This window comes from Squalius cephalus (genome assembly GCF_949319135.1).
Source record: "Squalius cephalus genome assembly, chromosome: 9".
Lineage (NCBI taxonomy): Eukaryota > Metazoa > Chordata > Actinopteri > Cypriniformes > Leuciscidae > Squalius > Squalius cephalus.
This window is the reverse complement of record NC_137130.1, coordinates 27025884-27042891: the sequence shown is the minus strand read 5'-3', so window position 1 is coordinate 27042891 and position 17008 is coordinate 27025884. Positions and strand designations below refer to the sequence as shown.

The window sequence follows — 17008 nt, the reverse complement described above, 5'->3', positions numbered from 1 at the left end:
GTTTTATATATTACATAGATTTTAGATTTTCATTTAGATTATAAATATTAAGAGAGAATATAGTACCGGTCAAAAATTTGGAAACATTACTATTTTTAATGTTTTTGAAAGAAGTCTCTTATGCTCATCAAGCCTGCAATTATTTGATAAAAAATACAGGAAAAACAGTCATATTGTGAAATATTATTACAATTTAATATACTTTAAAATATAATGTATTTATGTGATGCAAAGCTGAATTTGCAGCATACTTCAGTATTCAGTGTCACATGATCCTTTAGAAATGATTCTAATATGCTGACTTATTATCAATGTTGAACACAGTTGTGCTGATAACCTGTGATACTTTTACACATTTATTTAAAATATAAATCTTTTGTAACAATAAACATACCGTTCAAAAGTTTGGGGTCAGTCATTTTTTCTTTCCTTTTTATTTAAAAGAAATTAATAATTTTATTCAGCAAGGATGTGTTAAATTGATCAAAAAAAGTGATAGAAGTGATAGTTTTGAATAAATGCTGTTATTTTTAACTTTTTATTCATTAATGAATCGTGAAAAAAAGCAGAGACTTCTTCCAAAAACATAAAAAAAAAAAAAACCCAGTAATGTTTCCAAACGTTTGACCTGTAGGCTAGCTATAGCCTATATCCACTCATTTTCAATTTCAGCATGAAAGAGTGCATTGCAGCCTACATTATAACAATTCACTCAAAGCAGACATGACAGAGAAATTCCAGTATAAAAGGGAGGAAAAAAAAAAGAGAGAGAGAAATATAGTTCTTGTAGCCTGTCATTGCCTTTTCTTTCTTTCTTTTTTTTTTTTTTTTTTTTCCAGAAAAGTCAGAAGAGACATCTTTTCCCGGGAGGTGTGTGCTCTTATTGGGAAACGCACAGCTAGACAGTATTTCAGTTCATCTGAGAGGAGTATAAGCATCTATCTACGTACAACCAGTCACTGACGTATTCAATCCTCAGCAGACCCTGCATCGCAACGTCATCACTGATAGCCTAACCCACCAAGAACTAGAGCAGAGCTGATGCAGTGCTACACATACTGACACAGTTTCGCTGACATTTTACTGTTCTGGGTTGAAACGCTTCGTTTAATTCATGTTATAAATACAGCATGGAGTGAGAAACACGACGCGTAAACGCTCGCATTTTAAGCTAACTTTGTCGGGCGCAAGCAGCTAGTTTCATTCATTATATCTGCAGTGCTCTCTGCTCCCGTGTAGTGTAAGGGGTGTTGTAGTACATTACACTGTGAAGGAGGAGTGCGAGGTAAAGGCAATGACCGGAAATAATCTTCTAGTGGAAGGCAAACACAAGACAAAAACACAGACGCACATACCCGTGAACGCTAGAGGCAGTCGCGTAATACAAGACGCATTCAGACTATAAAGCACTGGTTGCGTTACATAACGAGGATGCTTCGCAAACTTTCAGTTTTTTACAGTCCCACAGTTAAATGATTCGCCTCGAATAGACTGCGTCAACATAACGAGGTCAAGTCATGGTGTAAAACGAAGTAGTAGCCTGGGCTATATGAGGATGGTCACGCGCATTGCTTATTAATTTTATGATGCGTCAGAGGAGAGATTCGAGATGATGCTTACTGACATGATCTGGCTCGATCCCTTAATAATAAAATGCCAAATATAATACTGATAGTAACATTATTGAAATAAGGAATGTTATGTTAGGTGCAAATGGGTTTAAAACTTTTAGGCATAGCCTTATGCTCATTACAAAAACACAACATTCTCACATAGGCTAATATTAACAATAGGAAATGACACTATAACACGGTGAACTTCACAATAGGCTAAGCTTCAACGCATTCGATAGCAAAGGTTTGACTTTGCAAAATCATAAGCGAAATGAACTCACTCTCAATAACGAACAAGCTGCCGAAAAACTTGCGCCCCGTAGTCAGTAGCCTACTTGTTTTAACCACCCCAGTTGTTCCCCAAAAGAAACCAAGAATATTAAAATCAAAGACTATTCACGGTCATTTTATTCCGTGTTATTTTAATAAAATATAACACTCAAAGCGCTCTCCGACCAGCGCGCTCAGTGGGTTGCGATCCTCTGACAATTCTCAGACACCTTTGGATGTTCTAGTGGGGGGCGGAGCGGCGAAAAAGAGTAGACGTGATTGGTGCTCTCAGCTGTCAATCAGATACTTCCACCAATGAGCCCAATGAGCTGTTAAAAGAGGCGGATTCACAGGTACACCGCCCCCCGAAGGTTGCACCGCCTATTATGTGTGTGCGCGTATTTTTTTCTTTCTATTTTTTTTTTTTTTTTTTGTAACCAAAGCTGGATGTGTAGGACGTCACATGTTGTTTTTCCTCTTCACTCCAGTCACTTAGCGATATGTGTTATTTACTGTTAAACCGCTCCTCGCAGCGAACGCGCACTCCGCGCCGGGTACAGAAGAGAGTCTGACAGGATTATATCTGACTGACAGCACAAGTTAAGGAAAAGTGAGAGTTTTTCTTCAGAGCATATGAGAATGGCGAGTCCGCCGCCGACAGAAGGACAGCTGATTTCAAATATGACAGTGAAGAACAACAACCACGTTAAGAAATGCGGCTATCTGAAGAAACAGAAGCACGGACACAAGCGCTTTTTCGTGCTAAGGGAGCCGAGCGAGGGCTCTCGCGCCCGGCTGGAGTATTACGAGAGCGAGAAGAAATGGAAAAACAAGTCGGCTGCTAAACGGGTTATACATTTGGACTCGTGCTTGAACATCAACAAGAGAGCCGATGCCAAACACAAACACCTGATCGCCCTTTACACCAAGGACGAGTATTTTGCCGTGGCTGCCGAAAACGAGCAGGAACAGGAGGACTGGTACACTGTCTTAACGGATTTAATGAACGAGGGGAAAGTGAGCGACGGCTCCGCTTCTAATTCAGCGTCATCCCTCGTCGGCTTTGATGAGGCGAGCTACGGCGTGATAACGCCCGTCACCGCTACTTACAAGGAGGTTTGGCAGGTCAATTTGAAATCTAAAGGACTCGGACAGAGCAGAAACTTAACGGGCGTTTACAGGCTGTGTTTATCCAGCCGGACCATCAGCTTCGTGAAACTCAACACGGAGGTGGCGTCGGTGATTTTACAGCTGATGAACATCCGCCGATGCGGACACTCGGACAGCTTTTTCTTCATCGAGGTGGGCCGGTCCGCGTCGATCGGACCCGGCGAGTTGTGGATGCAGGCGGACGATTCGGTGGTGGCGCAAAACATTCACGAGACTATTTTGGAGGCGATGAAAGCAATGAAAGAGATGTCAGAGTTCCGCCCGCGCAGCAAAAGCCAGTCCTCGGGTACCAACCCCATATCTGTGCCCACCAGGCGGCACTTTAACAACCTCCCGCCGAGTCAGACTGGGCTGACACGGCGCTCGCGCACCGACAGCATGGCAGCGACGTCTCCCGTGACAAAACTGACGTCCTGTAGGATCCGCACGGCAAGCGAGGGTGATGGTACCATAGGCAGCCCCATCAGCCCAGGCGTGAACAGGACACATTTGAGCCGCTCTAACACAGTGACAGCTCGCCCATGCAGGACATTTGAGTCATCAACCCTGCAGCATAGTAAATCCATGTGCATGCCTGTATCTCACTCGCCTCCCTCAGCTGCCAGCCCTGTCAGCCTGTCAGGCCCTCGCCCCTCCAGCTGCACCGCCTCCATTTCAGGCTCCCCCAGCGACGCTGGCTTCATCTCTTGCGATGAGTGCGGCTCCAGCCCGGGTGATATCCGGCACCTTTTAGCAGCAAACCGAAGCAACACACCCGAGTCGCTCGCTGGCACGCCCCCCTCACAGGAGGGCAGCAACCTGTATGGATATATGATCATGGAAAGGCCAAACAGTTGTGGGCGGCGAAGCGTCCGGGCGGCAGGCGAGGAGAGCGTAGGAGATCTGGAGAAAGCCTACAGGAAGAGGACACACTCTCTCACCATGCCTTACCAGAAGAGGGTGCCATCACAAGTGTCCTCTGCTTCGCTGGACGAGTACACGCTCATGAGAGCCACGCACACAACTGGAGGCCATTCGGGGCGCAGCTCTCACACCGCATCCCCAAAGCTCACATACCCTGAAGATTATGGGGACATTGAAATCGGATCGTTACTGAAAAGTTCCAGCGGTAATCTGGGCGACTGTGGCTACATGCCGATGACACCAGGTGTGTCTCCGCAAGGGGGGAAGACTGACAACTACATGCCCATGAGCCCAATGTGCGTTTCGGCTCCAAAGCAGATAATCAACCCCAGGACGCACCCCCTCACTATTGCGAATGGTTATAGAACCAATTCCCCCAGCAGTTGTTCTCTGGATGACAGCGGCTACATGAGGATGCTGTGCGGCTCTAAATTCTCCATCGACAGCTCAGATGGGAAACTGTCTAATGGTGAGTACCTCAACATGTCCCCTGTAGATTCAGTCACACCACCAGACTACTACCTGAGCCCCGAGTCTCCATGTCTCAGACAGCTTCATTTGTTTAACTCTTTGACCCGCTGTCATAAGCCCCAGCAGACGCTAAAGGATGCTGACAATGATCAGTATGTTGTCATGAATCCTCAGAGTCACAGGATAATAGAGGAATCAGTAAAAACAGCATCCCCCCCTGCCCCATCTCCTCTAAGACAGAGCCGCACGGATAGCTTCATCCTCCTGCACAGGATAAGCCGTCCCACCCGCCTCTCCCTTGACACGCTCCGGACATTACCCAGTATGAACGAGCATCCCCTCCCCTCTGAGCCAAAAAGCCCTGGCGAGTACATAAACATAGACTTTGGACATGTTGCTGAAAGTTGCACTCCGCCCTCCATTACTTCCTCCGAGAGCTCAGCCTCATCCCTCGGATCATCTGCAGATCAGAGGACATCCCCCCTCCCTGATTACATGAACATAGACGTGAGTTCTCAGTCACCCAAATCTGGAAATGCCGCTCCGTCTAATGGTTTGGAGCCTTTGCCGGATCTCACGTCCTGCCCCACCCACCCTAAAGGAGAGGAGAAAGATGAAAGGTACCACCTCACGGCACAGGTGGCACCAGTGGGCCCAGTTGATAAAGCTAAAGACGATTACACAGAGATGACGTTCGGCGTGCCCGTTTCCCCTCCTGTTTCGCAGCCCTCAGAAGGTGGGCAGAACATCAGCCCATCCTCCTGCATGCAGAGGCTGACTGTGGATGAGACTGTGGGAGTGCCTGGCGTTGAAGCATTCCTGCTGCATGGTGCCACTTTGGCCTTGGTGGATCCCGACCGGGGTGCCAAAGTGATCCGTGCCGACCCCCAGGGACGCAGACGGCACAGTTCAGAGACATTCTCCTCAACCACCACCGTAACACCAGTTTTTCCCTCCTTCGCACACGACGCCAGGCGGCACGGTTCAGCCTCTGTGGAGAACGTGTCTGTTTCTGTGAGGAACAGCGAAGGATCGGATGAAGAGTACAACAGTCCCATGTGCAGGGAGACATCGGCCGGCTTTCAGAATGGACTTAACTACATTGCCTTAAACTTGATGGATGGAGGACTTGCCAGCTGTGATTCGCTTGTCCGGTTCAAACCTGCCAGCTGCTGTAAAGAGGGCATCAATGGAATACATGCCAGTCCGTATGCCAGCCTTGGGTTCAAGGAGACGGCAACAACAGTAACAGGTAAGCTGAATTCATAAAAGACATAACTGGTGATGTTCAAACTCACAACCTTCATTAGTTAATGTTTACACTCATTAACTTAATTTCTTTTAAATGCTGTGAAATGTTAGAATTATTTAGCTGTGTTAATGCACTACAATATGACATGACACATTATTTTTGCAACAATAACAACTGCATATTACTTGTGCACCAGATTAGCATGCCACGTGACAAATTTCCCTCTTATGTGAGAGAGCTAATTGAGCACCTTGAGTGTCAGAATGATGGAAATGCCTCTTTAAAAGCTGTGGCGCAGTTTTTATTCTCAGTGACTGATCGCTTCACCCGTGCCTGCAGGGGTGTTTGGGATGAAAACAGCTCAGTTGAAGGTTTTTATTCATTCTTACTGGAGCTCCCTATTGATATTATTTTGTCAGTAGCGTAAGGATGACTGTGGGATGCGGTCAGTTTGAGAGGATGTAAATGTGAAAAAGAGAGATAATGTCAATAATTTAGCAAAAGAAGAAACATTCTCAATATTTGCATCATACTTTGTCTAATTCTCTGAATCAGAATTAGTCATTATGTTGTACTTGAGTGAACAGTAGCCCGGATAAAAACAAGTGAGTCAGTTGTTTATCAGTTTTCAGGTGGAGGGTTTCAGGGCTGGAATGCAGAATGTGTGCAAAGGTCGTCCAGAGAGGTTAACGCCGGCTTGTTTTTCCAACCTGCCAGGTTTCTTTTAAGGAACGACCCACCTTTTGTTTTTCAGCGTGACTTGAAAAACAAAGTTGTTTGTGTAGCACAGAGATAAACGTATGGGCTGACAGACACAGATATGGACTCACGTGGAAGTCACACACTGAAATGAGTAGTAAGATAGGAGGTGTTGTTGTTAAGCGTAACTTTGTTTGAGTGGGGTTGTGTGAAGGGTGTATAAGTGTTAAAAAAGGAGTATGCTACACTTTAGTGAGACCCTTGCACTGAAAAAAAAGTCAAGGTGAAGGACTGCACTTAAAGGACAGAGCGACTTGTCTGATGAATGACACTTCACAAAGAGTCTAGAAGCAGAAGCCTCTTAAAACAACACACATACACACCATATAAGGCAAATAGACGGCATCCGGAGCTCAATTATGATCTCTAGGGTGTGTGAGTGTTTGTGCTGGCGGAGCAGGTGTTTCTGCAGTTCTCTGTTTACCTCCACAAGAAGACAGAGCAGAAAGACGTAGCCACAGGCCACGGAAGCCCTAAAACAGTGGGAGGAGACCACAAAGAAAACTCGCAGAAACATCGGCACACACTCACTAGAGCTCAGCCATCCAAGCCCTGTGATTGGTCACAGACAGCATTCCACCAAAACAAAAGATGAGCCACAGAGACAGAACACAGAGCTCTTATTTGTGTCGAATGGCCCGATAGTCTCCTGATAGGGAACTTGCACCGGTACGGGACCCATTGAGCAGAGACGAGAGCACGGATAGGCTGCGCTCTGTTTACTACGCCAACGTCTGTAATGCCACATTTCACTCCATCCCTCCTCCCGTCACTTTTTACACACTGATTTGAATAGTACATTTGTGAATGGGAAGCAGACACATACTTTGGCAAACATAACTACATATTTACACAGTGTGCAGGATGTTTGACTGAGGTTTATGACGGAGCCTCATCATTTTGGGCCGATTGGTTTTTGTCACGCTCTGTCGTTTTAAATTCAGCATTTTTCACATCTGCATCCTTACGGAGTCATTGAACATCAAAATACTCCAGCTGTGCGTTGTAAACTAAATAGGTCCCCTCTGACCTGGCTTTGACGGCTATAGAGTGGGGCATAAAGAGCTCTGTAGGCATTGAAGCTTTCGCCTACCTTTTATTTCGTTAGATTGGATTCTTTCCATTTCTTCCCTACATAATAGCACTAGAGGAAAGAGTAAACACCGTCTTATTAGAAATGTACCATTAGCACATCTCAGAGAGCTGTGTGTGTGTCTGTGAGGGGCTTCCAGAGAATCATCCCTCCTGAGAATAGTGTGTGTGAGGGGCTGGGCCAGCAGATGGTGGGGGCCAGGGTCGTGCACCTGCCATTCCAAGCAGTGCACAGTGGTTATCAGGCCCATCAGAGCCCTGACAATACACTAATGATTAGTGGCCATCTGCTGCCCCACACAACAGTCCAGAGAGAGATATAGGGAGATACAGTCAGATAACCAGCAAAAACAGTTGGCACAATCTTGAAATAAAAGTGAAATCTCTTTTTTGTTGCAGACACACTGAGCCCCGCCCCTTCCCGCTTTGATAGACTTGATTTAATTGAAAGGTACAGCAGTGAAATAAAGATTGTGTCTATCAATTTGCCTGCTTTTATTTCTAGAGAAAAGACTCAGATGGCCATCCCCCATCACAACACTCACCTATTTCTTTGAATCCTAGTCTATTATCATACTATCTTTCTCTCTTCCATCATAAAACATTTTGTTTAATATATCCTCTGATTATTATTTTTTATATTTGAAGCACTATTTTCATTTCTTCCTTTCTGTCTATCAGCAATCATCAGTCTGACTCTGCCTTCCCTTCCCCTCTCTTCATGTCCTCTTTCACCTCTTAGTCTGTTGTTGTTGTCTCTGTAAGTATCTGCTATCGTTGCAGATTTTATAGTGTTAAACACATCCAAGATGTTCTGTGAAACGCTCTCACTGCTTCCCAATTTTAGCAGCACAGATAAGGCGGATTACATGCTGCCACAGATTAGACATTGTTGAGCAGCTTTGTTTGGTGACCAAGTAAATGACACACACAGCTGAATTTCACCCAAGGGTTATATTTCAAAATCAATAGAATGAAATAATAAATTATACTTGGCTTCATAGAAAATTAAGACTATTTTTATTATTATTATTATTATTTTATTTTATTTTATTTTTATTTTTATTTTTATTGTGACATTATTTTCATGACAAAAACCTCCCCCAGAAATATTGTAATAGTAAAAAAAAAACAAAAAAAACATGCTACCACAGTAATATTTGTTGTACATTACATTTTTGTGAAATTCACTCACAAATGATACCTTCATTGTGCACAACATCTGTTCTTGGGATAGTATGTATCTATAGGAAAGAGAAAAGTACTTTTTGTCCCTCTGTCCCTCAGGTCAAATCTGGACAACACGTTTGAGACCTCTCTCTCTCTCTCTCTCTCTCTCTCTCTCTCTCTCTCTCTCTCTCTCTCTCTCTCTCTCTCTCTCTCTCTCTCTCTCTCACACACACACACACACACACACACACACACACACACACACACACACACACACACACACACACACACACATAGTACATTCATCACTTTCTGTCATTTCTGTGTATGTGTATAAAGTATATATTATTTATAACATATGGTAATGCTATATGTTAACATCCTATAAATGTAACATTCCGTGTGTGTGTGTGTGTTTAGCATGTGGCAAAGAGTAGGATGTGGCTGGAAAATATCATTTGAAATCTGCATAGGATGTTCTTTAAGAGCACGTGCCGTGTGTGGGAATAATTGCATGGCATGTGGCCTGATTCTGAATGAATGCTCCTTTTCTTCCCCTGCTGAGCTAAGTCATCTGAGTGTGTGTGCGTGGAGCAGAATATGTAGTGATGCTTTACTCTCATCAAGTGAATTTAAATGGCTCCTTGGGTATTTGGATTTGTTTAAAGGAGGATGACTGTGAGATATGCACACACTTTCTTATTCATGGACTGGAGTTTATTTCCATATATCCACTGAGCTCTGTTGGCTTAGTTGGCTGTAGTGTTATGAGATTAGAACGTGACATTTACACATGAAGATCATCACGCCACGCATACAGTGTAACCTTTTGCCCTACCTCTCTTCCCATAGCTGAGGGTGATTGTCTGAGTCTCCGTTTCTGTAAAGTTACAGTTTACAATTTGAAATTGTGCTGAGAGCTGTTGAAATTAGCTTCATCTGTTATTATTATTATTATTATTATATATATGTATATATATATTTTTTTTTTTTAAATCACTTTTAGTGTGGCATTATTAGTAAAAAATATTTTGTTTTTGGAATTCATTAACATAATTTATTGGGAATCTTAAAAACGAATACATGGTTGTTTGTTAAGCTGTGGCTTAGCAGTTGATTGAGCCATGGGAAAGAGACAATTACATTTATTTGAGAGAGTGAATCCCTTCTATTTTAATTTTGTGTGCCCATATACGTCACTCCTGCTCCCTCAAACTTTCACCGAATTGCTACAAATCGCTGACAGTGTGAAAATCCCTAAAGGGAGTGACATTGGAAGATCCTACTGAGTGAGGATGAACAGAAACATTGTTATTTCTACCCCACGGGTTCAAACTGATACTCCCCTTCTATGATATATGAGACTAGCGTAGATAAATAAATTAGTAACACTAGCACATGTTTACAGTACAGTCAGTCACTTTTTCTCTCTACTGTAAATGTGTGTGTGAGAGAGAGAGAGAGAGAGAGAGGGAGAGAGGGAGTGAGAGAGAGAGAGAGAGAGAGAGAGAGAGAGAGAGAGAGAGAGAGAGAGAGAGAGAGAGAGAGAGAGAGAGAGAGAGAGAACAGTTGTGTGTTATACTTATATGTGTGTGAGAACACCAGACTGTTCCTGGCTCGGCTGCAGGGGGGCTAAATTTAACCTGTGTGAAATAAATAAATAATGAGTCGCAGGACAAATGTGTGTGTGTGGAGAGGGGATATTTTTTTTACGGATGGGGGCAGCGGGTTCACAAGATTTTTTACTTGAACCAGCGTGGTCCAGATTACAGCTGGTTTAAATACCTGTGCTGATTTCTCACACAGAAACCACAGTTTTAACACCGTAAAAAATGTTAAGGAAACAATATGTTGCACTAAGCTTAGATCTGAAGACTTTTATAGGTTGAGTGATTACTCTGAGAGACAAAACAATAGGGAGAGAGATGGGGGAGGGAATTCGGGGTCAGAACCTCACACTTCTGGTCTCCATCTGCTCTTACTGATATTCGAATTTGAGCATATTTACAATTAGCTTTGATATTTATTGATTTATATTTACTCATTGAGATTGTAAGAAGCAGCGTTTCCTACATAATTATGTTTTTGGTAATATTTAAAATGATTAAATTATTGAAAATGTTGCCTTGCCATCTAATTTCTTGGCATAACATAAACATAATTTATTTTGAATGTGGCGCTGTAGACAGTAGTGAATGCAGGACGCAGTTAATAAAGTTAGTTCAGGTCAGCATTTGACAGATAAAACGTTTAAAGTTCCTCCCTCTGCTCATTCATCAGTCTCCGTCTCTGTTGAGTGCTTGTCCCATGACCTCACTGCTTTTTCTTTCCCCCTCATTCATTGGCGCTGCTTTTTTTCTGCCTTTCCGGATCGGAATGGGACATCCATGGAATTGCCAAGCTTCCTCTTGCTTAATTAGCTCTGTGAAATTCAAGCTGGCTTCTGACCTCCACACATACACATACACTATATGACTCCGGATCTGTGGCATCAGTGTGAATGTGAGAATCAGCGAGACGGGAAAAGAGATCTCTGTCTGTTTCGAGTCTATTTATACACATGACGAAATCAGACCACCCGAAATGGTACTCTGAAGGTGATGATGCACAGGGCAACTTTTTGAGCAATGTTGCTGGGCAATGAACGGCAACCAGATGAGACACAAAGCCCACGACCAATCTAAATGATCCAGATAGAAATTTAGCACCCATTTTCAATGGGAAAGACAATCCCAACAATCGCTCTGCAAGATTGCCCAGTTGCCCTGCGTATCATCACCTTAAAAGCTCAAGTTCACATAAAGGTTTCCACTGCGCTGTCATCATGTAAGAGTTTACGCTAATGTTTCTGTAGTCAATACAGCGTCTTTGTTTTAGTGGTGGTGTCTTTGAAGCACTTAGCAGTGTGGTGACCGTAAAGTAGGTCAGGTCATATAATGTCATTGTCCCCTTAATGGTGACATTAAGCTGGACACACATGGCTGCTTTCATTGGGACAAACTTATAAAACTTTTGATTCACTAAAAAGAATTGGCTCATAAGAGTCATTTGTTTGTGAATCAGACATTTTTGCAGAGATCTTTTCAAAGTAAAAGAATCATCTTGGGACTTTAAATTCACCATGAGATCAAAATGGACAATTCTGATTTTTTTATGGAATATTGCAGTGTTTATTATAAATTATTTTAGTGTATTTTTTTTTTTTTTTTTCATGTTCCCTCGTAATATTTAATCAAAATAACTCCCCCTCCCTCTTGAAACGACATCAGTTCTCTTCTCTGATGACATGTTTACTAGCATGATGGCAGGTAAACCTGTCAATCATATGAGATCACAGCAATAGCAAACCACAACCAACCAACCAATTCCAGATGGAAAAAATCAAGTCCCGCCCTACATTTTTTTCTTGTTTGAGTAGTCGTTTCAATCGGTTATACGTCCCAATAGGGAAGAAAACACAACTTCTGTTGACTTTACTCTAAGAAAAGAACCCTAAAAAAAAAAAAAAAAAAAAAAAAACTTTAATGTGCATTAATGCTGTTGTTACTCTTGAAGATATGGGTTTGTCATTGGTGTTTGGCTGTGGGATTTTTTTTTTTTTACCATCAGGGTGAGTGAAACGTGTTTTCTGCTGTTTTTCCCACAGTCGGTCTAGTTAAAAGGACAACAGGAAAGCACCTACTCCCCTTTCTCTTTCTCTTTCTTCACTAGTTGGCCGTGAGCAAACAGATCTGTCAGCACTTAACTGCAAGAGTAATACTTCGTAATACCACACAGAGGGAGGTATCAAAGAGCAAGAAAAGATGAGGCACTTTACGAGCGTGAAAGCTTGACCTCTCGCTGGCCCTTCCTCCCTTACTTTACCCAGCTCTCTGTGAGAGAATGCATCCCTACTGACGTTCATGGGAATTACTTCCATCCTTGTCAGAGTGGATGTTGTGATATCGGACTCACATGCGGAAGTGTTCGGAATGTGCGCGGGCAGTTCAGATAATGGGAGCGATTATGGTGTGCAATATAGCCGATGGCTGTGAATTAAGGGTTTGTTAAGTGTGTGTGAGAGCGAGTCTTGCTCTATGAAAACAGCTCTTGTTCTAGGCGGATGAAAAGCAGGAGGAGGAGATTGGAGGGAGGAGGAGGCGCTAGCGCTAGCATGGCCTGAGAGGACAGACCCACGAAAGGGTTTGTGTTAGCAGAGACTTCCGCCCAGTGTGAGGCCTACATGCAAATGAAACCTCACAAACAAGTACAGCGGGTGAGAGGTCAGGATAGCGATCTAGTCTCGTAAACAGAACCCAGACACCAGCGAGAGACAGAAGCAAATTGTCAAATGACACTGTAATATTTACACTTCAAATGTAAAGCTGATGTGTGTAATTTATTTTCTCTTGTATGAGAACGTACACACAGTTGCTGTGTTACACATCTGTGCTGATCTGATTATTGTTGCACACAATCAATTGTGTCATATTTTGCTATGTTTCATGTACAGTTAAACAGGAGGAACTCCATTGTTCTGCATTTGGCTGTTTATGAGCACCAGAAAGCATGTGGTTTTAAAGTTTGTGAGACCAAATGCCCCAAAATATGATCTTGCCAGGAACCAGCTTTCTAAAATTGCGTGGTCTATAAAGACCCATTAATGCAGTGAGAGAAAAATATTAAGCACCATATTGTTAAGTCAACAAGGTGTTTCCATAATTAAATATGGTTTAAATTGACATTATATCAAAGCCATAGCAAATGGTTAACATATCTGGAGAATATTTACTTTAAGTATTTACATCATTTTATAATTTTTTTCTGACAGATTTATCAGTGATCAGTGCAAACCCAGGTAGCAACATAGTGTCGGCCCAGATCTGGTACTTGTTGAATCCACAAGATCTGGGCCGATACTATGTTGCTGTCTGGGAACCCTCTTTTTGCGTTAAAAAAACACTGTCAGGATTTACTAAAGACACTTTTTTTTTTTTTTGCGGCTGACCTTATTGCATATGCATTTGTAAGAGTTTCCCTTTCAGATGCAAAATCTATGGGGGGAGAATATTTAAATAAATCATGCAATGTGATTTAATGGCATTTGCACCATTATTTAATGCCAAAAAAGCATGTCTTGCCCATTTTGCACTTTGCCCTTTTTAGCAAATTAGACTTCAATATTTAACTAGCATGGATATTGCTGAACATCTAAGGCTGTGTTGTGTGTCAGTGTATGGCCGGCTCTTGTGCTCTTTCCGTCAGCTGCACAGAGCTAAATGTCAGCGAGTGTTTCCCATAGTCTGTCTCTGAGCACCTGCCACTTCTGTTGCTCGTAGCAAAAGAGCGCGCATTCCTTACTTGGTAAAGGAGAGCACAAGAACAGCAGCGAGAACGAGACAGAGGGAGTGTGTAACCTTTTATCCCCCGCTAGCCAGTTTCATTCCTCATGTATAAATCACATACGGATGGTAATGGAAAAACACACGCCTCTCAGAGAAAAGGGAAGATTTTTCCAGACAAAGCACAGAGGAATATGATAGTATTTCAGAAAAATGCCGTAACATTAGCGAATGCCCATAAAAGGCTGTTGTGTTGCGCGACGTCAGCGTGATCACGTTGATCTCGGGGAACAGTGTGTTTTATTGGTTTGTGTTGCTTTCCTTCTCTGTCTTTATAGACATCACATTAATGTGCTTCTTTTTCTCTCTTGTTTCTTGCAGACTAAACAGAGCCAGTCGTCTCATAAAGGCTCCGTTGTCCACGTCGAGAGCAAGGGACGAGAGGAGGAGAGGAGGCGCTCGTGTGGACAGATGGACCACGTTGCTGCTGAACCAGGCCTCCGCTGATCTTTGACCTCCCAAATGCATCCGAATGGCCGTCGTCACGGCAACACAGACACTTGACCCCAGCGCGAGGCACGACGAAGACTCGCAGACACAGAGGCGGGACTTCCTGTCCATCTGTCACTCACTACAATCTCTTCAATTTTTGTGTTACGGATCTTTTTCCACTGGTTTTGTTACGAGCTCTGGACTTCGAGTGGCCAGTGTCCCTCAACCCCCTAAAACCTGTGAACCAAAACATCTGATCTGCACACGCACGCATACACCCGTCGCACTTATTTATTTCCCCCGCGTGTGGCGGCACGAGTGCGTGTGCGCGCACGGGTGGTTGCAACACTGCACAGAGGTGGCATTTCAGAAATTTACTCAACAATTCGAAATCAGACACACACAAAAAAGCAGTCACTTGAAAACCCTACCTCAGAACGAGCCAGGTTATGACTTACAAAAATCTATATATTGAGAAATTAATTTATTTTTCCATGTGAATGTTTTCGTAAAAACACCAATCCAAAGCCTTACTGACTGTACTGTCAAACAGTGTTTCCTGGAGGACCTGCGTATACACTCACAAGAGTATCAAAGATTACTGTTTGCCATGATAACTGAATGTCTTGCAGTGCAGCGGAGGAAGTTCCTGCGCTGCAATCAAAGATCTATTAATGTTATTTTGCATTCTACACAGATATTTAAAGGATTTTAATGAAATAATATTTATCTGAGCTGGTAAAGGACCGGGCCTTCCGCCCGCAAACCCGCATATATGCAAACCAGGCTTCCATAAAGGACGAGTTATTAGTTTTGGAACGAAGCCACACGCGATTAACACACGCTAGATGAATGATGTCGTGCGCCTCAGGTCAGAGAGAGGAGCATCTCTCTCGCCAAGCCTAGGCATGCTAGCACACCGTCTTTAAACCTTAACAGCCCAGAAGCCTCTGCGGACTTGCCCCCTCTCACTGCTCTGAACACACAGGCTTCCCTTTGCCTTACATACACACCCGTCGCCGTTCCAGAGAGTGATAGATTTAGGGACGTCTCAGAAGGCCTGACACCATTAATGCTGCTCCCTACTGTCAGACAGGGATAGACTCGTCAGAACCAATGCTTTGTCTTGCACTTACAAACTCCTTAGATTGTAACACAAGACACTTTTGAATGTAGAGTATTCCGGAGATCTCCACAGGAGACGAAACGCACGGCCTAAACATCCACAAACAGACTGATACCGAGGCAGAGTTGTTCAGATCGACAACCTGACTTAAGTATATGAAAAAGTTTGCCTAGAAAGCTGTACATAATGTATAAAGAGATTGCAACTGACATTTTTAAGTTAAAGATTATAACTTATTTCTTTTTGTATGTATATATATATACGGTACGTGTTTGAATGAATTTCCCAATGAATTTCCCCCCAAACAACTAAAGCACTAATGAAGGTACATGCCAAAGGCTGAACTTTGGGCCTGGCGTTTTTCTTTTCTAATTCTTCAGTACGTTTGTAAAAGTATGTACACTGTACGATAGATGCCACTTCAAGGAGATTTGATAATGCTATAATATAAAAGAAAAAAGTAAAAAAAAAAAAAAAAGAATTCTTTGAATAATGCTTGATATTACGAAAATAGGTACAAATCCACAAATGGCATATGCAATATTTACATTTTTTTAAAGATTAGTTTACAGAAAGGAACCAAATGTATAAATACTGTGTTAATATATTTAAAACCACAAGAAAGTTTTTTGCTGTACAAATTTTTCTGCCAACTTTAAATGGAAAAGTGTTTTTTTTTTTCTTCTTCTTCTTCTATTTCATCTTTGCTATTGAATCCTAACAGTAATTTCAACAGTGTTCTTTTGCGAATGCTGTTTCACAGTATGGAAATCTTTAATATTTCAATGCCTGAGCAAGGTTTTTTTCTTTTTTTTTTTCTGTGTCTTCCATTGTATATACTTCATATTCTTTGCATTGTGATGCTACTTAGAAATGATCATTTAAACTTAGTGTAATTAGCATTGCTTTAGAAACTGTATTGATTCTGAATAGCCACATGCAATAAAAAGTAACATTATTTAAGAAGCTCAGTCTCTCTTCTCACATCTCTTTCATAGCTTACAAATGACACTATACTTGTGTGACTTCCTGAGAGCAACCTGGCTCAGCCAGACAGCAGATGTCTTCATTCATCATCTGAGTACCTTCACGTCACACACTAACACTCTCAACACATTCAGCTTAAGCGATGTAACTTTCAAGGAGTCTGTGAGCTTAATTGAAACGCAGACTAAACAAATAGCCTGAGTTCATGAAGACACTCATAATAGCTTCAGTCTGATCCACTGCCTGACCCAGAATACATAAAGGGATTATGAATTTTCACGCCCAAAGCCATATGATGAAGGATTATTAATTCTCAGGCCCCTGCTAATTAAAATGGTAATTAAGTCTAGGGGTAAGATGGAATTGCACAGTCTGGTCAGTG

At 42.6% G+C, this 17008-nt stretch overlaps 1 protein-coding gene across 1 annotated transcript; it reads left to right on the top strand.

Moving 5' to 3' along the window:
* Positions 1-2321: 2321 nt before the first annotated feature.
* irs2b (insulin receptor substrate 2b) lies at positions 2322-16605 on the top strand. Its single transcript, XM_079882490.1, has 2 exons — positions 2322-5679; positions 14403-16605. Exons 1-2 carry the CDS (start codon positions 2517-2519, stop codon positions 14405-14407), a joined length of 3168 nt encoding a protein of 1055 aa, XP_079738616.1. The 5' UTR covers positions 2322-2516; the 3' UTR covers positions 14408-16605.
* The last annotated feature ends 403 nt before the right edge of the window (positions 16606-17008 follow it).

Bases quoted from the DNA above. Each gene is read 5' to 3' on its own strand.
- irs2b (XM_079882490.1), top strand. From the start codon at position 2,517: ATGAGAATGGCGAGTCCGCCGCCGACAGAAGGACAGCTGATTTCAAAT.